The following is a 26,324-nucleotide window of genomic DNA, read 5'->3' on the forward strand; positions in this document are numbered from 1 at the left end:
GCCAATCACAATTTTATCGGAACGTCTGGTTACCCTACCTGCATACCCCCGATGACCCTTAGAAGTATGGGTACCCCCACCACCCAATTTAAAACAAGCTGCTTTAAAAAAGCTGTTTTGTGTACTTCAGATCGTTGTCGAATCCTTCGGGGAAAAACACCCAAAACAGGTAGATGTTGTGCACATCCTTTTTTTATTTTTGTGTTTTGAAGGAAAAAAAAAAAAAAAAAAAACACACGACATTTCACAACAGACCAGAAAAATAAGAAAAAGTACAACATTTAAACATCTATTAGTATTTTTGTCCATTTGACAATAGAAATCACAGCTGACATTAAACAGAAGTCTTTGTAAAACAAAAGCGAAGAACCAAAAAAAAAAAAAAAAAAAAAAAAACACCTGCCTCCTCTCGTTCCATTCTTTTCCAGTAAATCTCAATAAAACAAAATCCTCCTGCCTCATAGAAACTTGCAAGCACCAGCAAAAAATTTCCGCTTTCTAGATTTTAAACAAAGAGAAAAAAAAAAAAAAAAAACAGTAAACATGGCTACGGCGTTGGAAATACTGGCACATCCCACAGGTGCAGTATTGCCAACAGAGAAGGCAGCAGGCAGCTGTGCAGGTGAACACAGGTCTACTACTTGCCTTATTCTTTCTTTTACCATTCCAGACAAACACTCTCAGCGTGCCAGTAGTTAGCTAGCCAGTACAGTTACCGCAAATGCCTGAAGACAAGGAGGTGAGGAGGAGGAGTTTCCACTCCACCAGGACACAGTTTCGTAACCATGTAGTCCAAGTTTTGGTCTGCATATCCAAAGGAACCAGGGCAGTCCGCTCTCTTGTTGTTTTTCCCATCTCATGCACATGGTGCTGTGGTGCTCATGCCTTCATTTCGGGAACAGTGCTGTAGAGTGCGTCCGAGTTCTCAGAAACCAGCTCCTCTGCAAGACAAATCAAAGAGGAAGTAGACACCAGTTAAACACTTTAAAATCGCTTGAAAAGAGACTGAGCAAAAATGATGACAAGAAAGGGAGCCGACTATCAAGCATTTACTAATATACGGACAAAAAAATGCAATCAAAACAAATAGTATTGATAAATCAGATCTGTTTCAGACTGTACAGAGCATGAAATGCTCTGAAGCTATACTGGTTCTACAAGCAGAAAGGGAGAGGCAGGAACTCACCGGGAAGTACACATTTCCACAAGCCGTAGGTTTTGCCAACTGCAGTTTGCCAGAGTCTCAATGTTCCATCCTCAGAACCGCTGGCATACAATTCTCCATCCGGGCTGAACCGCACACAATGAACTGGGCCGAAGTGCCCCTTGTAGGATTCTTCAAGAACACAAGAAAAAACACAATTACCAAACAGCATTGATTCAAAAAGGTAGCCAAATCAAAGGACATATGTAGAACATGCGTCTCCCGCCAATGCTATAGACCTGCAATATGATACAGCTTCACCACCTGGTCTTGCTTCCAGAGTGTAAATTCACAGACAGGTATCTCCACACATCACCTGGCTCAATAACTTGTGCAGAACAATGGGTGTTAGTAAGTAGGGGTTAGCTGGAATCAAGGCAATGATGAGTATGAAGTAGTATTTACCAGCAGGTATTAAATAAATCCACTGTCAAAGGCAATTACGAGTAGAAGTATCAGTACACAACAACTGGGCTACTTTGCATTTTAAAAGCCTGCAACGGCTCAGAATGTTAGTCTTATTTCTAGCTCAGATTTAGATCTACCGGCTTCAATGTCAAGTGAACGAACCCCCCCGGCTCACCAAGTTCCTCTTTAGTGTTGTAGTCGTATTTGTAGAGTTTGAAATCGTCTCCTCCAACAACAAAGAAATCCTTTTCGGGGTGAAGAGAAGCAGAGTACACTGAAGCCGGGGCATCAACCGTCTTGATCAACTCCAGACTGCAAGAGAGTAAAAAAAAAAAAAAAACATTGTTTATAATGCCACTCCTCGAAAGGTCTTAAAGGAATAATAGCCAATGAATTAATTTCATAAATATTACCCATTTTACACTTCCATTCGCTACAAAGGTCTCAAATGTGCCTTTTTAAAATAAGCATGTGTTATAGCACAGATGCTTTCATTTTGAAGCATGATCTATGGCACTACTTGAGGTTAAATGAAGCCTGCAGTTTCTATGCCTTGTTTTTGGGATATCTGTTTACACTTGTACTTCCTGGGTCATATCACCTCAGCAGTTTCTCACGGGTCAAATAACGTTACCGGCTAAAAGCATGTAAGGCAATAGTTGAAGCAGCTGATTGGTTATTGACAAGAAAGAACGGTGGGAACAATTTCACCAGCCGGTAACACAGACATTGAGAGACAGTACTTTCACCTACAACAGTACCAGATATCATGTTTTATAATGAAGATACATTTCAGGAAAACATTTCTTTGGAAACTGGTAATTGATGTCTGTATAGTTAATGGATCAGCATGACAGGGTCACTATTTTGTTAGCTACACTTACTTTAATCTTTGATCAGATACAGCAATACATGCAACTCTACCTGAACAAACAAACAAACAAACAAACAATACGTTAACCGACACGTCCCAGTTGTGTGACAAGGGTTTGGTAACGCGTGTTCACCGTACCTGAGCGCGTTGTAGAATGCCACTGTTTTTCCATAGGAGATGACGAGCACCTCCCCGTCTGGAATGTACTCCATGCTGCTGACTGAGGTGTCGAAGGGCAGAGTCTTCACCACCTCCATGCTGCTCCGATCCCACAGGCTGCAGAGCAAACAGGGAGCCCCCCAACAATTATAACCAGGGGGCAGTTTCCATTAACACTTCAGTATTAAACATTACCAGACCAGGACTGTGTAACCAATAAGGAAAGCCATCAGGAATCACCGACGCAACATGCGTGCAAGACAAGATGTGTGCAGCGTTTATTATTATAGGACGGCACACAGCTGTGTACTTGGGCAACATAAGGAAACAGAGTTTAAGCACCTGGAGTGCTAATATAACCACACATACACTCCCAGTACTATAACTATTAAATCCAGCAATATTTGTTTTCTAATCACAGAATTTTCTAATCATTTATTTAGTCCAATGTCAACTTCATTGAAAAGAGGGACAAGGTGGCGGAGGTATGCGGCCCATTGTGACGTCACCGTTTTGAACAGACTGCAGTTGAATGGGATTCAGGAGAGGTGCCTCGGGTTCCATTTTATCAAGCAGGTGACCTAGTCAGTCATGCTGACATGGAAAATACAGCACGGTCAAAACAGGGAGAGGCACTGGCGTCATCGATGGGGTTTCTCCTTGGTGTGTCGTGCAATGCAGAAGATGTAATGTGTGCTCTGATTGGCTGAAAGATCCCAAGCAGTTTAGAATATTGGTCTACAGTACGCATCAAATCCAACACACTGTGTACTTGGCCTGCATATTTTCAGCAACAGTTTAGCTAAGATAGTAAATGTTTAATACTTTAAGGCTAACATTTAAACTCTAAACTACTAACACCCAAATAGAAAATTAATTTAACAACAAGCCTGCAGCGTTTACAAGACATATCTTACCTTGCAATCACTGTATGCAGTGTCCGTACCGCAAGAATATATTTTTAAATGGAATACTGGCTGTTTTGCTATTTTTATTCACAAATCAGCTGGTAATACATCCCTCAAAAGGAACAGTTCACCTGGAGAACGTTTCTGTTAGAAGCGCTGCATTCAGTTCATGCTCCGTCCTGCAACAATGCTGGTGCTCTGACTGACATGAGAGGCATGTTGTGGGAAACAAATAAAAAATAAATAAATAACAGTGGCAGTGTTGCAGGAGGGTGCAAGATCTGGAAACACCACAATGCATCCAATAGATATTTTGGCTCCCGACTAACGCTCCCAAGCAAAAGCTGAAAGTACTGCCCAGATGATTTATGTGTAAATACTGGTACCGTACGAACAAATTGAGATTGATCTCTCCAAGGTCATCAGGGGAGGGTCACTGGTGTTGATTAGGCTAATTTACCATTCCAGCTGTTTCTTCACTCTGAATGGTACTCAGCCCGATCAACATCAACGACCCTCATCTGTGGAGAGCGGATCTAAATAATCACTTTGTGCACCTATTGTAAATATTTACTGTTTTTAAAAAAGTGCAGGGTGTGGTGTAAGCTTTAAACCTGAAGCGCATGAAGAACACCAAGGCCATTAATAACCCCTGTCCTGGATACACCCACATGCTCTTGGGCTGGAGACGATTAGCTGGCAGGATCTTCGCTTACCACACTGTTTTATCATCAGCGGCCGAGAGGATCTGCTTGTCATTGTTGCACCAGAGTGCTTTCTTAATGGCCGACGTATGTCCGCTGATCTCCTGAGGTTCTGAGGGGAGACACATTCATTTAAGATTGCAGGAAAAGCACTGGCACTGGGCAGTAGATGCAGAACAACAAGCGGCTGAGTGATTTGATCACCTATTTTGCCTCATACACCAGCATCCATGAACCAATAACATTTTCAATTTTCTAATATAAAATAAACACTGAATGAAATGTATTTTAAATGGGCCCACAAAGGCGGAAGAATCTCAAATGTTATCCATAACCCTGATGACTGCCAAGCCTGGTACTTTAATTAGCATTCTGGAGATGTTATCTCTTCAGGGATACCAAGATACTTAGCAAGCAAGCAAGCAAGGGTATACACATACAGTGCACACAGAATACAGCAAACCTTATATTTAAAAATATATTTTACAATCTATTCCTAAAGATACAAGGTACAATATGGATTTTAAACCGATACTTACCCATGACCTAACTCAGGGTTTCACAACCTGGACCTGGGGGACCCCCGTGTCTGCTGGTTTTTATTCCAACTGACTTCCCAATTACTTAATTGAACCCTTAATTTAACTATTTATTAGCTTAATCAGACATTTTTTTTTTTTTATTGTTTTCAGCTTTTAAAACAGTTGGAGATTTCAAAGTTAGCTATACAATTGTATAAGTAACTTGAAATTGGCAACTTTGTAGGAGCTGAGAGCAATTAAGGTCTAATTAAGGACATTATTAGTTCAATAAAGGGTTTGTTTAAGTAATTGAGAACTCGGTTGGAATGAAAACCAGCAGACACAGGGATGAGAAACCCTGACCTAACTGACTAGCACCCACAATGAGATACACACAAACGCAGCTTTTATGCACACTATTAGCTGCCTCTGATGCACGAATTCAATCAGCAGCACCAAGCGTCCCCTTGTGTCCACAGGGTAGCAGCACTGCCAGTGCCTTTACCAGTTTTTTTTTTTTTTTTTTTTTTTTTAAACCTGGCAATTAGCGCTGGGAGAAATCTTCCAACAAACACAGCTTTAAATACATTTGGAGACCATGTTCATATAACAATGTATAAACGACTAACAAAGAGATCATGCAAAGAAAACAATGCATAAATGAGGTATTAAATAACACACATGCTACTGTAGAGAACAGTTCCTCTCCTCTCTTTAATAGATAATTTGATGGGGTACTAGGTTTTAGTCTCAAGAGATTTTTTATTTAAATTTTTTTTTGTAACTGTACTATCCTATTAACTATACTTTAGTACTGTAGCCAACTGGCTTTTAGCTGCTCTGCTCCCTGGATTTGGAACTCCGTCCCAAGTCCCATCAAGAATGTTGGCAGTAAAGTCTTTTAAATCAAATTTAAAAACAGCTTTGTTTGCGTTGACGTGTTCTTGAGCAGGATGATTGCAAAGCGCCCCGGAAAGCTCTGCATGAAGAGCGTTATATAAAAGCTAATTGTACTGTATTGTACAGGACAGCACAAGGACAGAGTGTAAACCCGCACACAAAATCACAGCCTCCCCTTCCTTGTATTACTGTGCACGTGTAAAAGGGCTCACCTGCTTCCGGCTTGCCCAAGTCATAAATGCGCAACACTTTATCATGTCCACCAGTTAGAAGGTAATTGCTGTCCTACAAAAAGAGAAGATTTGGGTTACATGACAGTAACACCAGTAATTACTGCAGATTTAAACAACAAAAACAAGTCAAACTGGTACATTTTTGTTTCAAGTAATCAATGATCTTCATGGCTTTAGATCAGACTGTTGCGAGCGCTAAATCAGAATTTAAACTGCAGGGATGGCAATAAGACCCATTACACAAGTAACAAGCCCAGGTGTGTTATATTAAACTCATAGTAAAACCAAGAAGGGATCAAACTGCAATGTAATGGGAGTCTTATTGCAATCCCTGGAACAAATGCAGAATGACTAAGGTTGGGGCATTAGCTAATGTTTTGGCATCCTAAAACAGATAATCGATATGCACAATGTATTAACGAGCAAGCCATCTCAAGAGTGGTACTACACATTTGACTGGGTTAGACACTAAGAGTAGGTTTCTGCAGCAGTGTAGTTATAATCTGCTGACAGAATAAAGCAGCTTCACTCAAAATCAAGCCTGAATAACATTGGGACTACAAGAATTATGAAAATGTTCTACAAACGATTGCAACCGGAATGTGTTTGAAAAGCCTTGGTTACAATTGTTTAATTAGGCACACAAATGTAAACACGTGGCTATTCAAACTCATAGAAAAACCTGGAACGGCTCCAACTGCATTGCAATGGAAGTCTTCGATCCAGCACAATGATCCAAGTACCTGAGTGAAGTTTACAGATTTGACGATGTGCTTGTGGGCAAGAGAGAGGATTTCATCCCCAGTCACTGCATCCCACACTTTGCTGCAAAAAAACAAACCAACACCCGTCTGTGTTAGTAACACACATATACCCCGCCACGGCCATGGCTATTAACACACATATGCTCTAAGGAAGTGGTTAAACGTTGAATAATAAGCTAGACATATAAACGGCCACGTAACATCGCATACAGCCAGTCTGTTGCGTTTCCGCCTGCTCTAGTGCACAGTACGGGCGGATAGTATTAAAAGCAAGGGGTTTGGCAATTGCCTCCAAGTAGCTTTTCTAATTGGTGCAACAGAAAGTTTCAATATTAGAAAACGATTCAGTACCGTCAGCCAATCAGCTTCCAGCTCTAGTGGGCGCTAACAGATGGTAGATACCCGCGGGAACGTCTCGGCACCAACTGTGAATCAAATTTAAAATCAATCCGCGCAAGTACTGGCTTTTTCTTTGTAATTTTCTGTATTTTTAAGCGTAGTTCACATCTATTGAACAGTAAATACTAAAAGACACAATTGGTCGGAATTAGTTTTAACATCCACCAAAACCAGTCAATCAATACTTAGCATCGATGAAAGCAACCAGTCCTGTACCTGCAACTGCTGAGAACCAATCACAGTCAGCTTGACTGGAGCACAGACACAGTATCTTTCAACAACAACAAAGCCAGACGCAGACAATTCAGTAATATTGATCCATTCATATACAGATTCAGGAGAGCTTTGACTGAAACATGGTGAGTTAAGAGGCATTTCGGAGAGGTATTTAATGAGAGATTGTATTGGTGGTTCAGGCTATTTAATGAGAGATTCTACTGGTAGTTCAGACTCCATTGTACACGGACTGTTCAGTAATTGCTTGTGCATTTCTCAGGTGATTAAAACCCTAACAAGTTAAAAAAAAAAAAAAAAAAAAAAAGTCAATGCAGTAAATAGAAACGCATTGTTTTTCTGTTATATGTATGTCATCCTTGTTCTTTATTTCTTAGAACGTCTTTACTCAGCGGAAAAGTACCTGAGAAATAATCAGTACATAGCAGAAATGAATCGCCTTTTTCAGGTTTTAGTCAAATATATATATATAATCTTTTATATACGATATATATTATAAATAGATATAACTATATATATAAGAAAACAATGCTAAAAATCAATTCTAATATTGATGATGGCCATCAGAGACTGGCACTATCGCATAATTCAGAGAACGCATCTGTAAATAAATTATGTATAGGCTTTAATTTACCAGTACATTTTTAAGCAAATCGTTTGTTTAAAGAAAAAAAAAAGTCCTTGATATCTATGCAATTTGTCAAAAGATGGCGGTATTTACAAAAAAATATATACATGGATTTCCCATTTGTGGCACTGAACAGCAGAGTTAATATAACAAGGTACTGGAATCTGTAACACATGTAAGCTATCTTTTTTTTATTATTATTGGTTTGGTTTTGTTCTTTGAATATAATATAAAAAAAAAGGTTTAGAAGAAAGGTTTAAGCTTTTAAAAAGAACACATTTTCATTGGGATTATTATTATTTATTTTTTAGATTCTATTGATTTTTTGGTACTACTATGCAGGACAGACACTATAAGATCAACACCTTTATTAAAAATGTGCACGGATGAATCTGCCCGTTAATTGACTACGGCCCATAAATTAACCAATCAATTTGAATCTAGTGACTAGCAATTAAATTAACCAATTTATTTGAATCTAGTGACAGTTATATATATCGGCCCCAAAAATATATATTATATATATATATATATATATATATATATATTAGTGGCTTGCGAAAGTATTGACCCCCCCCCCCTTGGCATTTTTCCTATTTTGTTGCCTTACAACCTGGAATTAAAATGGATTTTTGGGGGGTTTGTATCATTTGATTTACACAACATGCCTACCACTTTGAAGATGCAAAATATTTTTTATTGTGAAACAAACAATAAGACAAAAAAACAGAAAACTTGAGCGTGCATAAGTATTCACCCCCCCCAAAGTCAATACTTTGTAGAGCCACCTTTTGCAGCAATTACAGCTGCAAGTCTCTTGGGGTATGTATCTATAAGCTTGGCACATCTAGCCACTGGGATTTTTGCCCATTCTTCAAGGCAAAACTGCTCCAGCTCCTTCAAGTTGGATGGGTTCCGCTGGTGTACAGCAATCTTTAAGTCATACCACAGATTCTCAACTGGATTGAGGTCTGGGCTTTGACATTTAAATGTTTCCCCTTAAACCACTCAAGTGTTGCTTTAGCAGTATGCTTAGGGTCATTGTCCTGCTGGAAGGTGAACCTCCGTCCCAGTCTCAAATCTCTGGAAGACTGAAACAGGTTTCCCTCAAGAATTTCCCTGTATTTAGCACCATACATCATTCCTTCAATTCTGACCAGTTTCCCAGTCCCTGCCGATGGAAAACATCCCCACAGCATGATGCTGCCACCACCATGCTTCACTGTGGGGATGGTGTTCTCTGGGTGATGAGAGGTGTTGGGTTTGCGCCAGACATAGCGTTTTCCTTGATGGCCAAAAAGCTCAATTTTAGTCTCATCTGACCAGAGTACCTTCTTCCATATGTTTGGGGAGTCTCCCACATGCCTTTTGGCAAACACCAAACATGTTTGCTTATTTTTTTTCTTTAAGCAATGGCTTTTTTCTGGCCACTCTTCCGTAAAGCCCAGCTCTGTGGAGTGTACAGCTTAAAGTGGTCCTATGGACAGATACTCCAATCTCCGCTGTGGAGCTTTGCAGCTCCTTCAGGGTTATCTTTGGTCTCTTTGTTGCCTCTCTGATTAATGCCCTCCTTGCCTGGTCCGTGAGTTTTGGTGGGCGGCCCTCTCTTGCCAGGTTTGTTGTGGTGCCATATTCTTTCCATTTTTTAATAATGGCTTTAATGGTGCTCCATGGGATGTTCAAAGTTTCTGATATTTTTTTATAACCCAAACCTGATCTGTACTTCTCCACAACTTTGTCCCTGACCTGGTTGGAGAGCTCCTTGGTCTTCATGGTGTCGCTTGCTTGGTGGTGCCCCTTGCTTAGTGGTGTTGCAGACTCTGGGGCCTTTCAGAACAGGTGTATATATACTGAGATCATGTGACAGATCATGTGACACTTAGATTGCACACAGGTGGACTTTATTTAACTAACTATGTGACTTCTGAAGGTAATTGGTTGCACCAGATCTTATTTAGAAGCTTAATAGCAAAGGGGGTGAATACATATGCACGCACCACTTTTCCGTTATTTATTTTTAAGAATTTTTTGAAACAAGTTATTTTTTTCATTTCACTTCACCAATTTGGACTATTTTGTGTATGTCCATTACATGAAATCCAAATAAAAATCAATTTTAACTCCAGGTTGTAAGTTAACAAAACAGGAAAAATGCCAAGGGGGGGTCAATACTTTCGCAAGCCACTGTATGTGTGTGTGTGTGTATGTGTTTTTTTTTTTTTTTGTTTGTTTTTTAAACTTCCTACTTCAGTCTTTGCAACATTAAAATGTTATTTGCTTATTTAGGGGTTCGTTGCTTGGATATCTAACCAAGGCTGTCAGTACACACCAGAATGTAATAAAGTGTGTGTGTGTGTGTGTGTGTGTGTGTGTGTGTGTGCAGATACGGTTTAAACGTTCATAACAATTTACCAAAAGCACATCCCTATCATGAAGTAGATTACCATGACCTGCATGTACACAGAAAACTGTAACCGTGACACACACTGTTAGGTGTCACAATTCATTGAGTATCGACGTGTCCAGATTTATTCTTGACAATATGCATCGTAATACAGGTATGAATAGTTTGTTTCGTGACGCAAGACCAAAAGCACAGCATAGCTCACCGTTGTTCACCGAAAGGTTCTTGAACAAAGAAATGAGTATGGTTTATAGGTATGAATACATACTCTCCCTCACCTATTCAGGTTTTGTCTTTTAATAAACTGGTCCATTCTTAAAATGACCATTTGATGTTATTATGCATCGTAGTCAGCACTCACGCAGTAAAGTCTGCCGCAGCAGTGGCCGCCTTGGTGGCCTCTTTGTTTAAGGTGGCTCCCCAGACAGCACCCTTGTGACCCAGAAACGTTCCAATCCAGTCCCCTGTGTCTCCCTGGCGCAGCATAGGTTTGCCATCTTAGAGTGGAAAGATGGGGAAAAAATAGAAAATGCGAAAGGGTTATCCAAAACAGAAAATAACATGCCTAATGAAGTAGTATTCAGGATGTATCTTGCGTGAACAAATACATACAACAGGGACGGAAATAAGACCCACCACTCACATGCCTAGTGGTTTGATCCAGTTTATTGACACACCTGGGTGCGTTCAACTAGGCGAACATTGCGAACTTGTTTGCTTTTGTGGTCTGTTCGTCACAAACATTTGCTAATGGTGGTGAACACTCTAAAGAGGCAGTTTAATGCGAACAAAAATGGCTACTGGATGGGAGAACATTTCTTTGACACTTGGCGATGGAGAAGTTTTGTCAATGTATGACAAACCAAGAAGCAGAAAGAGTTACATCAGATATGTTTATATTATATGTTATGTTTATAATATAATGTGAATTAAAAACATGTGTTTTTTAATATAAACTTGGTAAAATATGTTTAAAAATGGTAATATATATAGTCCTATGTATATTGCTGATGATAAATATTAACTAATTAGTCTAAAGGTGCTCTAATATCTAATTTGTACAAGGATCCATTTACATAATTTAAAAAGAAAGAAAAGAGAAATAGTTAGTTGATCTTCTTGAGTTTATAATTGGTTACAAACAGTTATTTATTAAACCGCAGGATTTACACCGCAGCACATACAACGTTGCAAGATAGTATACTGCAGTAAATACAACGCTGCTAATTAAACCGCAACCTAGGCTGATACAAGCAAAACAAACAAACAAAAAAAAAAAAAGTTGGTGAATGAAAGAACGTTTATGAATTTAAAATAAGCAAAACACTTATTTTAGTGGTGCTTCTCTTATTTTTAAATTCATAAACGTTCTTAAGGTCACCAACCTTGTCCGTTGCTCCACCGTCTTCAGTTTTTTTTTTTTTTTTTTTTTCTTTTTTAACCTGTTAGTGTTAACCGCCATAGAAATCCAAGAAGAAAAAGACAAAGCCAAATTTCTCAGAATCCAGTCAAATAAAAGAATAACAATACAAAAAAACAAACCCGACATACTTTACCCGAGACTTTTAAATAAAGTGACTAAGGATGATTTAAATAGGCTACTCAAAACACAGCCTTGCACAGAACTGGCAAAATATGTGTAGCACCCCTACAGCTGAGCCGTCGTGTATTGCGTTGTAGGTTTCACTATTATATTATACGATTATTAAAATACTTCAAAAGTCATGCAGAGTTTCTCATGTTTTATTAGGCTACTCAATATAAAACATATTGTAGCGGCGGCGGAACTGGACAGCCAATCCTGTCTGGGGACGGCAGCAGCACTCTCCCAAATAGGGGGTCACACAATAAAAGAGAGCAGAAGGGATTGGAGGGGAGGTAGAAAAGATGAGTCAGCTTTTCTTAATGAAAAACAGGAGGTATCCTCTCGGCGTGTACCCTCGATTAGAGACAAACGGGACGGTGCTGAGAAATTGGAGAGAACTGGATTAGAGAGCGTAGTTGCAGCTGATAGCAACCGGAGAGTCATATAACAGCGCAGCACTCAGTTGCCTGTTGATCAGTTCTGTGTTGGTAAATAAAAATTGAGTTAGCTCTGAATCCGTCTCGCTTTGCTCATTTCGTAGATCGCTACAATATTTATTAGGCGGGTGCTTTTAGAAGTGACGTTACGTTAAAAATGTCAAACTGAACGCTACTAAGGTCGCTATCATACATAAATTCATCTAATATGACTAATGAAGCCATTCATGCAGCTAAACCCGAAGTTGATCTATGCGCCATTTTTAAATGTTTGTGAGATGTTCAGTAAACCGTTCAACTCGCCTAGTTGAACGCAGCCCTGAGCTTGTTATCTAGAAACAGTGGGTAATCAAGCTCGTATTAAAACCTGGAATGGGTGAAACTGCTATGTAAAAGAAAAATTAAGAAATCAATATAAAGCTGCAAGTGTCCCCCCTCCCACAGTAAAAAATAACAGCCAAATTAAACATTTTCATACAACACGAAGATCCATACTTTGCATGTAAACGTTTCATTTACCGTATTAATTTTATTTAAGTTAAGGGGAGGTGACTGGTTACAACGTACGCCTTGGATATAGGGATGCTGAACACTACATAGTACAAGACTGGTCCACGCTGGCTATCAAAACTGCGTTTAAATATTGACTGGCTTGAGTACCAAGACTGCGGGTGTACTGTATGCGTCATTTAATGCTCTAGCACGTCAAACATCGACACTGCTATCACACAGCCCCGTGTACCTAACAGAACAGACCTACCTTTACAAGCACTGATTAGGAAATATCCGTACGGAGTGATTCCGCTGAAAGCCAAGTCAACCACTGGCCTAGTGTGTCCAGAGCAAGTCAGCGGGGTCTGTCTCATTGCCATGATGGCTCCCAGAAGCAGTAACAACAAACGCTAAATAAATAAAACGAAACCGGCCTGAGACCTGTAAAGAAAAGACAAAAAGGGGGTAGAACCATTATGCAAGGGTGGAATTATTTAAACGCCGCATCCCATTGTGTTGTGCCTGTGTAGTCGGACAGCGGAGACTCACCGGACAGGTTTGAGTAGGCGAGAGGATTGGGGAATGAGCCTAGACGGCTTGTTCTTCAGATCCCTGGGCTGGAGCAGGTAAGCTTGCCCAGCGGACAGCACCGTGCTGCTGGCTGCAATGTCCAACAGGCGGTAGGAAGCGGGGCTGGGCAGATACAGACAGAAGAGACACAGGACCAGCAGGATGTGAAAAAAATCGCGCATTGACGCATGGGCAGTAGGTGAAGGGAAAGAAACAAACATTCTTGTCCGGGCAGAAACACGACACACTGATGCCATGTGTGCCTATACCTAAATAAGTACACAGTACGAAGCTCTCGCCTGTAAGTCCCGGCGTACTGTTTGTTTTGCGGTTAACTGTGCATGTGTGTTACATATGTAGCTGTATTTCATGGTAACGGCGGTTTACTGTGAAGTTAAGGCTACCCGCAGCCCGCATATTGTCCAGTCTGAACAAACACGTACTGTCAGACTAGTGAGAGTATATTACCGGATTCCCATTCAATTTGAATAACAACCATTACCGAATGGGAAGAGCCTATCTGACCGTCAATCTGATCAAATGTACAAAAGCTGCCCTAATCAGGCCCCTGCTGTGAGGGGGAAGACCCGCCAACCTCCTGTTGAAGAGGGACGTCCTCACAGTAGCACATCGCCATTTTCTCTCTCATCTCTCAGATTCCTTTTGCTTTCTTGAACTGAAATTGGCTGATTTGTTGGTTTTATCTGCAAAGTAAAAACTAATTTTCCATGGTAAAATCGTACTTCGAGCATGTCTAAGAGTGCTCTCGCTTAATCTCGCATCAGTTTTTTCTGACTAGAGCTGGTTTCGATCCCTCTTAAGGGATTAGCGAGTGGCCATTGCTCTTTCACGACATGAGGCCTTGTGTGGTTGTTACATCGTGTGAAAGCTGTTGTGTTGCTGTAAGGAGACCCCGCGGGCTCACGGCGTCATCTTCTACGCCGATTTAATAGTTCACCCCTGGCCACAGGGGCTATTGTATGCATTTCCTCTGCTACCATTATTACCCCTGACACTAGAGAGGATCAGGATAGAGAGAGCACAGGTTTTGCTGGTTGCACCCAGATGGCCGAGACGCCCCTGGTTTGCTGTCCTCGCCGACATGTTGTTGGATCAGCCTTGGTAGCTCCCGCTGCGCAAGGACCTCCTGAGCCAAGCGGAGAGGCTATTATGGCACCTGAACCCAGCCAAGCTCCTACTCTGGGTCTGGCTGTTGAATGGAGCCGTCTATTCAGATGAGGTTTACCAGATGCAGTAGTAGAAACACTACAGCCTGCTAGGGCGCCGAGCACTAGAGCCCAGCACTGGAGCCCAGTACTCATATAAATGCAAAGTTTTCCAAGCCTTGCCGAAGATCACAATCTGGTGACTTCCCGATTGAAACGATATTATCCTTCTTAAAATACAGTTTTGACACAGGAAAATCAGCATCCACTTTGAAGGTATACCTGGCAGCAATATCAGTGTGCCATGACAAAATTGACTCAGTGTCCCCTGGGGCACATTTCTTGGCAGTGCAGTTTCTAAAAGGGGCCCAGAGGCTTCATCCTCCCATGAAAAGTATAGTCCCCAAGTGGGATCTAGAACGGGTACTGCGGGCCCTTATGGGTCCCCCATTTGAGCTCATGGCGTCAGCAGAACTGTGCCCTGTTTCATTAAAAGTGGCATTTTTAATAGCCATTATGTCTGCCAGATGAGTAAGTGAGCTTCATGCGCTGTCCATCGATGACACATGTATGGCTTTTACTGGAAGTGACTCACGGGAAACATTAAGAACAAGTCCATCCTTTTTGCCAAAGGTGGTATCCTCTTTCCATATTAACCAATCAGTGGTTTTGGAAACTTTCAGACCTCCCCTGCACGGTCAGAAGAGGACCATAGACAACGCACACTATGCCCAGTTTGGGCTCTGCGCTGTTGTTTGGATAGGATGGCGTCCTTGAGACAGTCCAACTAGCTGTTTGTCTGCTATGGGTCCGGTCTAGAGGTCAGGCCCTATCGAAACAACGTCTAGCTCACCGGGTGACAGATGCGATACGTTTGGTGAATGAACAGGCGGACTCCCCGTTCCCAGTGGACATTACAGCCCATTCTACCAGGGGCCAGGCAACTTCGTTGGCTTTCTTTCATGGCGCCTCCTTGGATGAGTTATGCAATGCTGCTACATGGACAGGTAGTCAGACATTTGTGCGTTTTTACCGCCTTGATATGACAAATCGAACGAGACCCTCTCTGGGCTCTAGAGTTTTGCAGGCGGCATGCCATTAGGCGTCATGTGGGCTCTGTTGCTATTGCCGTGGGGCTGTACTGTCGGTAATCTGGAGCCACGACAGCTTTGGTACAGCTTCCCATTCGGTAATGGTTGTCATTCGAATTGAAAGGGAACATTAGGTTATTACCATATTTCTCCCTGAAAAGAGAATGACAGCAATTACCCTTTGAGGTCGTGTTGCCAGCTGACCTGTTTTCGAAATGGTGATGTGCTACTGTGAGGACGTCCCTCTTCAACAGGAGGTGGGAGGGACTTCCCCCTCACAGCAGGGCCCTGATAGGGCAGCTTTTGTATATTTGCTCAGAGACTGATGGTCAGAGAGATTCTTCCCATTCAGTAATGGTTGTCATTCTCTTTTCAGGGAACCAGGGTTATGGTAATAACCTAATGTTATTTAGAATGTAAGTGCATACTGAATGGCGCGCTTTGAAGTAGAGACCAATGGACTTGAATACTTGAATCACTGTCTAAATAATGTTTAAAAATCCAGATGAAGCGTAATTATATTACCTATTAAAGTCAAATATTACGTTTTGTTTTTAAACAGCAACCAAAACATCTTTCTAGAAGCACGAGACAGCTGTGTACAATCAGCAATACAAAAAACAAACTTGGCTGTTTTCAATAGAGGGTGCTAACTCTTACTTGTTTTCTATATGACACTATGCCTGACCTACACTGGGGTACATGTGTATATTGTACGACGGGTAACTAGACCCAAAGTCTTCAAAGAACCTCTCAGAAGGATTGCACACCTCATTAAAAGGCATGTTGCATTTTGAAGCTACTTTCTCTTTAGTGCTGGTGTTCAGTCAGTCACGGTCCTGAAGGGCCATTCCACTCCAGGTTTAATAGGGGAACATGAGATAATGAACTACTTCAGGGTCTGGATAGAGGTTTAATGTGTCAATTAAACAATTTAGAACAAGATTGGAACAAAGACCAGGACTGGAAGGTCCAACTTTGCCCACCCCTACTTTAGTGGGTTGCTATACAGTACCAGATCACCTTTGTAATACACTTTTCCACTACTGGATGTCACTGTTGTCAAAGCTATAAATTGGATTTGAAAATCAGCATGTGTCCACTTGCATCTTTTCCAGATGTTGTGAATACTGTATAGACTTTGTGGAGCAGTTTATTACACACACTATACTTTAAGATCATTATGATATTCTCAGTATTTTAGCATGGACTGTTTTTCATCATATTGGCTGATGTTAGTTCCATGTGAAATGGTGACCAGCTGGTGTGAGATGGGTTGTATAAAGTTGGGGAACACAGATCCCTAAACTATTGCACAGGGTTTTCAAATGCCACACAACATTGTTTTCTGCACTCCTGGATATCTGGTGTTTAACAAAGCTACCAGAATATTTTCTTTATGGGACTGTCTCTGCACAAGCCTGAGCAAGGGGGGAATTTCTGCAATGAAAACAGAAATGGCCACTAGGAGGGGTGCTATAGGGGCAACAAAGAATGACAGCTTTGGAGTGAACAAAATTATTTCACAAATCGTACCTGTTGTGTTCTTCCTTTTGTTATAAAGCTCTCAAATGTGCAATTTTGAAAGAAACACAAATGCCAGTAAAGAAATTGCCAGTAAAAGTTTGCAAACCATACTTTCTACAGTGTTGTGCTTCCTAGGTCATGTCACCTTTTTAACAGTTTGTCATTAACCAGCTAGTTACTTCCCCTAGTAGTGACTGACATGCTTTCAGCCTGTAATCTGTTTTGAGCCTGAAGACACTGCTGAGGTGAAGTGACCTAGGGAGTGCAAGTGAAACCGATTTCATTAGCATAAGGCATGGAAACTGAGAAGAGTCTTTAATGCAGTACCTACAGTGTCTCATTAAGGATGAGGGGAGGGGGGGGATGAAATAGAAATGTGTTCTGTCGAGATAAATTATCTCAGGATGTTGACATAGCGAAGATGCGTGTTTCTTTAAAAAATGTACAATTGAGAGCTGGTAGTTATAAATGTGTGAACAAGGTAAACTTCATGGAATTGCTGCGTGAGCTGCTGTCGCTTTGAATACCATGTGAGTGGACGCATGATCACAGTTTGTGCTGCTTGCTATGCAACCCTGGTGTTCAAACAGACTAGTATTTTTAGTTGGCTCCTTTATCTAATGCAGGTATGCAGAAAATCCCAGCTGCCTGTGTTTAGCCTCACAGCCAGGGTTGCAGGGGATGTGTCAAGGTTATAATCTACATATGCTGTCTTTGGCAGAGGGTAGCAGGGGCAGCTGTTTCACATCAAATACAAGCGCATTAACAGATCAGGATGTGATGTTTATTATCTTTTAATACAATAATGGTTTTCTCAGTGCAGCGCCTGTCATCCACTACAAGCAAAACTGCCAAGCTAAAATCACTCCGCCCCGTATGCTATTGGCTTCTACCAGATTCTGAATGTCCATTCAACCAATCAGAGGTTTGGTAGCCACCAATCTTACATTAGACAGCAACCCTAACATGCATGCACCCACTTATGTATTGTGATACAATGAAATAAGATTTCTCAATTGGGTACTTCATCTACCAATACATTTTTTTATTCTGGTAACCCTACTTTCTTATAAAATTCTACACATGCCCTTTGCGTAGCTGTTACACTGTCCCAGTATCAAGTCAACAAACTAAATAATCTCGAAAAAAACACGACAACTGGCACGTGTACACCACACATGAATCATGATAGTTCTTGGGATCAAACATCAAAAGTGGGCTGTGTTGTTTTTGCTTTTTTTTTTTTTTTTAAACTATTATTTACGGGTAGGCCAGAGACACTACTGTACTGCTCGGCTTAGTTATAACCTTCTCTTCTGTACATTTTAAGATCTAAACATTTAAATGCAGCACATATAACTGAGGAAATTCAATTCTGAATCAGCAAAAAACATTCTACAAACCTTTTCCGCCTAAACTGTGATGCAGAATGACTCCGGTTGTCTGAGGGTGTCATACGTGTGCATGCTGGGATGGAAAGGTTATGAATAAATAGCACAGCCACCTGACAGGGATCAGAAAGCTGTTCACGGCTGTGATGACAACATTCCTATCCTTGAGGGTTTGTAGAAACAGGCTGCCATTCGTGGCAATGTGCTTAGTCTGGAATATCCGCTTACTGAACAATGTGTCATTGTGCTCTACAGTGATGTCATTTAAGCTTGACAAGCTTGTGTTGTAGGGGGTTGTGAGCTAACTGAATCGTTTGTTGTCACAGCTAGGAATCTATTTAATTGTTTGAGACAACCAGAACAGCTCCACCCAAATAAATAAACCAGACACAAGCTGCTATAGTAGTTTACCACTGTACTTTTGCACAGTATTTTTGCACTGTTACATCTTTTCCATAATTTAAAAAGGAGGTAGTGTGGTTCAGTGGTTAAAGTCCAGGGGCTTGTCACCACAAAGTCATCAGTTCAAATCCAACCTCTGCCACTCACTGTGTTACCCTGAGCAAGTCACTTAACCTCCTTGTGCTCTGTCCTGTTGATGGGATGGGATATATAGTGCACAGTTGACAGCCTACCTCTGTAAAGTACCTCTCTATTCTTTACAATGCTTGCCTGTGCTTTATTGCACTTTGCTGTACTTTTACTACTGGGAAACTTTTCTAAGGGTCAGTTTACCAAGGTTTGTTTTTCGGTATGCTTTACCATACCTCTTTACCATGGTTTCACTGTGCTTTATTACATTTTTATAAAGGCACTAGCAAGATGATCATCCCCCCCCCCCCCATGAGATGAGAGCGCTAACTAAGAATTTTAAATACATTTTCTTACCCTGTCTTCTTAGTTATACCAACTGGTCCCTGTTTTCTTCTGTTGAAGAGATTTTTGTATTTAAAATCTGCATATTAAAGTAAACATAGCAGACAAGGAACAAAGAGAAGACAGTGAAAATGTGATTGGTAATTCAAGACACTTATGGAGTTTACCAGACAGACAGACATGGGTCTGGTCCTCTTAATGCTCGTTGTTGCAAAGGTTGGATGGAAGCAGAATTCTTAAGAACACCATTCTTCCAAGCACTGCCGCGTTGATTCCAGCCAGCAGGCAAAACCTAAAGCAGTTCCTCCTCGATTTGTTTTTTTGGAATTTTCTTGTCGCTAGGCAAAGCTTTGAGAGGACAGGAAGATAGACATTTGGTTTTTGTCTTAATCAGCATTAGTTGAAAAGTGTGCCCACTTTTTTTTCCTTGAAAGTCACACCCTTGATGGTTCAGACTGCAGAGAACATGTTAGTAAGTATTGCACTGTGAGTTTGCATGAGTGCTGTGGACAGGGCTGACTGTCTCATGTTTGTTGTATTACACTGTGAGTTTGCTTGGACAATGTAGACAGGGCTGAATGTCTCATGTTTGCTTGGACAGCATCTTAACTTTGCTAGTAGGAACCTGCTGAGGGTTTTGAGTTTTAAAATGAAAACCAAGCAAGTTACAACACATTATAGTCACTGTTGACAGTTGTTAATATATTTTAAAGTAATTTTTTCCAAGTGTACAATATTTTGATACTTATTTCATTTATTTAATTAATAAAGAAAGTTATGCAAAACCCAATGCACCTGTGTGAAAAAGTAATCACCCCCTTAGACTCAATAACTGGTTAAGCCACCTTTTAGCAGCAATAACTGCAACCAAACACTTCCTGTAGTCATTGATCAGTCTCTCACAGTGCCATGGAGGAATTTTGGCCCACTCTTTCATGCAGAACTGCTTCAACTCAATGACGTTTGTGGGTTTTCGAGCATAAACTGCTTGTTTCAAGTCCTGCCACAACATCTCAATGGGGTTTAGGGCTGGACTTTGACTAGGCCATTCCAAAACTTTAAATTTCTTGTTCTTGAACCATTCTGATGTAGACATGCTTGTGTGTTTCCTGCATGACACAGCTGCGCTTCAGCTTCAGCTCAAGGACGGATGTCCTGACATTCTCCTGTAGAATTCTCTGATACAGAGCAGAATTCATGGTTTCTCTAAATGATGGTAAGTCGTCCAGGTCCTGATGCAGCAAAGCATCCCCAAAACATGACACTACCACTGCCATGCTTGACCATTGGTATGAGGTTCTTACGGTGGAATGCAGTGTATGGTTTTTGCCAGACATAACGGGGCCCATGTTGGCCAAAAAGTTCCACTTTTAACTCATCTGTCCATAGAACATTGTTCCAGAACTCTTGAGGATCATCCAGGTGCTGTTTGGCAAACTTGAGATGAGCATTCATGTTCTTCTTAGTGATCACTGGTTTCTGCCTTGCTACTGTGCTATGAAAACCATTTTTGCCCAGTGTCTTTCTAATGGTGGAGTCATGAACACTGACTTTAGCCGATGTTGCTCTAGGGTTCTTTGTGACTTCCTAGATAATTTTACGCCTTGCTCTTGGAGATGTGCCTCTAGAACCTGTGTACTAACAACTTCACTCTGATGGCCAAAGTTAGTCAGTTTTATATTGGGCAGGGATGGCCCAAATCAAGCCTGATTGTTAACCAAAGTATTCAAACAGCTGACCCTAATTATCCCTTTAATTTGATTGAGTTAACTGGGGGGGGCAATAACTCTTTCACACCTGAAGATTGCATGTTTGATTACCTTGCACACCAAACAAATGAAAGAATCACCAAACTGGTGTCATTTTTTCTCACAAACTCCCTCTATATACTACTACAACCCACGAAAAGATCTGACCAAATTCAATGTGAAAAATGTGCAAAAATGCAGAAAATGAGACAGTGGGCAAATACTTTTCAAGCCACTGTATGTGACTGTATTTGGACAGGAAATATATGAAACCCACGTTAAACCTCGTTTTCCCATCATAAAAACGCGCAAACCGTGGCTTAATGTATGCAAATCTATTGCTACAAACTCCAAACTTGGAACAATATTATCCCACCAAGAGTACCACATATGATATAAATTTTGTGCCTGTATATGAATAGGAAATATATAAAACCTACGTTAAGCGTCATTTCCCTGTTATAAAACACGCTTAACGTGAAAAACGCTTAATGTACGAAAAAATGCATCTACAAAGTTCAAATTTGGCACAATATTAGCCCATAAAGAGTACTACATATGATATACATTATGTGACTGCATATGAAGAGGAAATATCTAAAACCCACATTAAGCGTAATTTTCCCATTATAAAAGAGAGCTTAACGTGGCTTAATGTATTCAAATTTATTGCTACAAACTCCAAATTTGACACAATGTTACCTTTTCAGCAGAGCTCCCTTGAACTTTATGCTGTCAAATGTATGCTTACCTATTGACATAAAGTGTTTTACCAACTGTTTTCACTAAATATATGGAGAGTTCTGTTAGACAAGTAACATTGTGTCAAGTTTGGAGTTAATAACAATAGATTTGGATACACTGGGCCACATTAAGCGCTATCCGTGTAATGCGTAATAGGGTCTTAACGTGTCTTTAACATGCTTTCTTTTGTAATTACTGCTTGAAACCATATGGATAATTTCCTCTGTTGGACAAGTAACACTGTGTCAAATAGCTAAAGACAAAATTCGTAAATCCACATTATCAAAGCTTTTCAAAGCTTAATATCGAATATCCGGTGACTACTTTCCTCGGAACAGGAAGCGGAGGATTAACGCACAGGTACGCGTTAGTGTTTGCAAGTATATCTGAATTTTGTCGCACAAACATCTCTCCGCTGTCATATCAAATACAGCACGACGTCTGTTTTCATCAAACTCCACACAAGCGCTCACGCACCTGGAGCCGCTAATATGCAAATAAGTGATGTGTGATTGGTCAGATGCTAAGAGTGGGCGTGTTGGTATTGTAAATGACTTCGTGTGTGAACTCGCTAAACAATAGTTATTTGCAAAGTTTCTTTAGTTTTGAAAAGGTATTTGATTTGAGTGGATGGAGTCATGGATGTAACTATTTAGTGTGAATATAAACTGTTGGGATGTATTAAATAGGGATGGGGTAAAAGCCGGAAAGAGAAGGAAAGGCCCGGAACGGTATTTTAATGAATTCAACTGCTTTAAAAAAAGCATAGAAAGATAAACACACGCGAGGAGAATATTTTACCAATCAGAACATATTTATAATGCGCTGTCATTAACCCGTTCCGGCCCAGAACCTTATTTTTATCACCAAAAAGTTCCCGGAGCACTGTGTTCCGAAGGTGCAAAGACGACGAAAATTATACACATAATAAAACTAAGTTGTAACGACATAGCACTATTGAAAAACCCCACCGAACCCACCTTTAACTGCCCATTCTGTGTAATAAACAACAGTATAAACAAATATGGCTTGGACACGTGGTTCTGAAGCTGCACAGTGTATGAAAATTATGCACACGATACAACTAAGTGGGAACAACATAACACAGCTGAAAAAAAAAAATGAACCAACCTTTTACTGGCCATTCCGTGCAATAAACAGCTTGAATAATAAAGCTGCCCAGAAGCTGCACAGGGGACGAAAAAGATACAGCTGACACATAATAGAGTGAGCAACATACTTACAGAAACTGTTCCGAACTGTTAAGCGAGATTTAATTGCCCATTCCCTGCATCCAATTGGTTAATATGAATTAAGCTACTGCAAATTCAACAATGGGTATTCAGCCGGGGGGATGGTCATTGATTTCACTGTGTAACACAATTTTTGTTCCTGGGTAGTAAATGTTATTTCCTAACTGCTTTTCCCTCAAAAGTATAGAAAATGGCTATTATTCCCCACAAACTTTGCTTTTGTGACCAGGACAGTGATATTTCAAAATATCACTATTTCCAGTGGGAAAACGGGCAAAAAAACCGATTATGTACTAGAAGCAAATTTCAACGATGTGTTGTAATCTCAGGAAAACAAAATTGAGCAAAAAAGGTTAGGCGTGGAACCTTTTATCTGGTGCTGTTTGAACACTTGTAAGAGTCTGTCTTTATTTTCTAATAATCAGTTTAATGGTTTAATGTGGTATGCTGAGAACTCGGTACTCATTTCTCAAAAATGTCATGACTCCTGTAAACTGCTGAAAGTGCTTAGCGTTGACAACCATTCAAGGTTGTGTTGATAAGTTTGTGGTACACTGGATGTTGTTGTAGACTGAATTATGAGAATACAGGGGCTAGCGATCACCAGCTTGGGTTTGCATGCGCTTCTTCTTGGTCCGTGCATCACTAATAGATAGATAGATAAGAATGGTGAGGTACGACCCAAGGGTGCAATTCGTCCCCGACAATGTGCCGCTGCGACAATTGGTTCCCACGAACTTTCGTCCCCACGACAATTCGTCCCAATTACTAGATGTACATATTTTAAGTCATAATAGGCTATAAGAAAAATGTGTGTGTACTTTTCAGATGTTGACTGTGTAACCACATAAAAATTGTTGATTGTTCACTTTAACAAGCTAGTGATATTCATTAGACTGTTTTTAGAGTAAGATGCAAAAGCGGCAAAGTAATACAAATGTAAAACGAGTGAGATCTAGGTCGGATTGTTAAACTGTATTGCATTTTTAACAAGGTATCCGTTGGGCATAAAGAGATTGGGGTTTCATTAGTATGTAATGTAACATACAACAGCTGTGGGTACAAATGAGGCTGAGCATGTCAGATTTTTTTTTTATTTTTATTTTTTACAACACATCTCAAGCCAGTGTTTATTAAATTAATAAGAAAAAAGGAACGGGAACTGGGAGCAAATAAAAGACTAAGGCAGTTAATAAACAAAGTTATTTGTAAACCCCGGCGACCACCACAAAGCCCAATAATAAACATCCAAGATAACCCCACAATCACACTCCACACCCGTGCTCACAATATCCAGCCATTCAGGAATTGCTCCCTCCCTCCGTCCCTCGCCCAAACAACCAACAATAGCCCCCAACAAACCCCTGCCCAAAACACCTCCTCCTCCCTCCTCCTTTTACATAAGACATAAGACATAAGAAAAGAGCGAGGGTTGAGAGTTTAAAAAGTGCATTAGCAAGGTATTTGATAGAGCTTGAGTAAGGTGACCAGTGGCTTAAGACAAAGGCTTCATACCATTTGGTTCCCGGTTCAAATCTCAACTCACAATGTGTTTCAATTCTCATGCTGCACAAACTAGTGCTGTCTGTTAGTTACAGCGTTTAAGCCAAATACTTCAATTCGATATATTGTTACATTGTACACTGTTACATAGTTTAATATAGCAGCAACTCATTTAGAGCAAAATACATGGTTTAATTTCTCTCGTATTCAGACACATACACACAGCACTAGACAAGACAGGTGTTTCCCAAATTAAACACAGACATAAAAAAGAAACAGTTTATTTATGCATGTGACACACAATTTAAAAACGAATTTATCTTTTTGAAGGGGAAGAAAATGAGAAAAGCATCAAGGTTTCTGTATTTGAAGTCGTCATGCGTAATATCAAAATCTAAACTGTTCTGCATTGTTTGCTCATTTTTTGTTACATGTTGTAAACTATATAAAGGTAGTGTATTTGCTTGCCTTTGTACTGTAATTGCATTATATCCGTTTTGTATCAAATATATGTGCATATATGAATATGTTATACATTTAAAGACATTTTTTATCATTGTAAGAAGAATAAAAAAATAAATGTTGTGAAACTGTTGCAGCTATATGCGTGTGTTATTATTATCTTTAATCACGTATAACTATTACAATTAGGGGCTACCAGCAATTCTAGAACTTTGCAATTGTTACTTGTGAAAATACTGTTACTGTATCACCTCCTTCCCTGCAAAGCAGAAAGTCAAACAAGAAGCTTCCACTAGTTCCACTATAAAAAAAAAAAACATGTGCTTAAAAATGATGGTCGATTTAATTAAATTATATAGTTTTATTATATATTATAGATATTATATAATATATATATATATATATATATATATATATATATATATATATATATATATATATATATATATAAAACACAGTTTTATTACCCGGAATGGGCAGTTAAAGGTGGGTTCGGTGGGTTTTTTCTATGGTTTTATGTTGTTACCACTTAGTTTTATTATGTGTATAATTTTCGTCGTCTTTGCACCTTCGGAACCCAGCGTTCCGGGAACTTTTTGGTGATAAAAATAAGGTTCTGGGCCGGAACGGGTTAATGACGGCGCATTATAAATCGGTTCTGATTGGTAAAATATTCTCCTCGCGTGTGTTTATCTTTCTATGCTGTTTTTAAAGCAGTTGAATTCATATTAAAGTACCGTCCCGGGCCGTTCCCTCTCGTTCAGGCTTTTACCGCATCCCTATTAAATATCTAAAACAGTCGCTCCGCTATCCCAGTATTTAAAGAACATTGCTTTATTCAATAGTTTACACACGAAACACATCTTAATGTAAAACTTGAAATGTAGGTAACTGTAGCTCATTTTTAAATTAATTACACATTTCGTTTAATTTTGTTTTAATAGTTTCACAGGTCATGTTATGTATTATATCTTGTTATATGAAAGACTCCAAGCCACCTGCTTTACAAAGATGGAACTATTTCGTGACAGATAAAATAACCCTAGGAAAAAACCTTCTATTCTTTAAATAGCACACTTGAAAATCGTACTTTATCTTACTTACAATGATATGTATACTATGAGTAACCCATGTTGCTC

The 26,324-nt window shown here is 40.0% G+C and overlaps 1 protein-coding gene across 1 annotated transcript; it reads right to left on the reverse strand.

The window, feature by feature from the left end:
- Window positions 1-214: 214 nt before the first annotated feature.
- On the reverse strand, window positions 215-13,635 carry LOC121319492 (serine-threonine kinase receptor-associated protein-like). Its single transcript, XM_041256958.1, has 10 exons — window positions 13,404-13,635; window positions 13,123-13,295; window positions 10,702-10,837; window positions 6,655-6,736; window positions 5,891-5,963; window positions 4,270-4,369; window positions 2,625-2,762; window positions 1,788-1,924; window positions 1,187-1,336; window positions 215-941 (listed from the first exon to the last, which is right to left on the reverse strand). Exons 2-10 carry the CDS (start codon window positions 13,232-13,234, stop codon window positions 880-882), a joined length of 990 nt encoding a protein of 329 aa, XP_041112892.1. The 5' UTR covers window positions 13,235-13,295; window positions 13,404-13,635; the 3' UTR covers window positions 215-879.
- Between the last annotated feature and the right edge of the window lie 12,689 nt (window positions 13,636-26,324).

This window comes from Polyodon spathula, chromosome 8 (assembly GCF_017654505.1).
Source record: "Polyodon spathula isolate WHYD16114869_AA chromosome 8, ASM1765450v1, whole genome shotgun sequence".
Lineage (NCBI taxonomy): Eukaryota > Metazoa > Chordata > Actinopteri > Acipenseriformes > Polyodontidae > Polyodon > Polyodon spathula.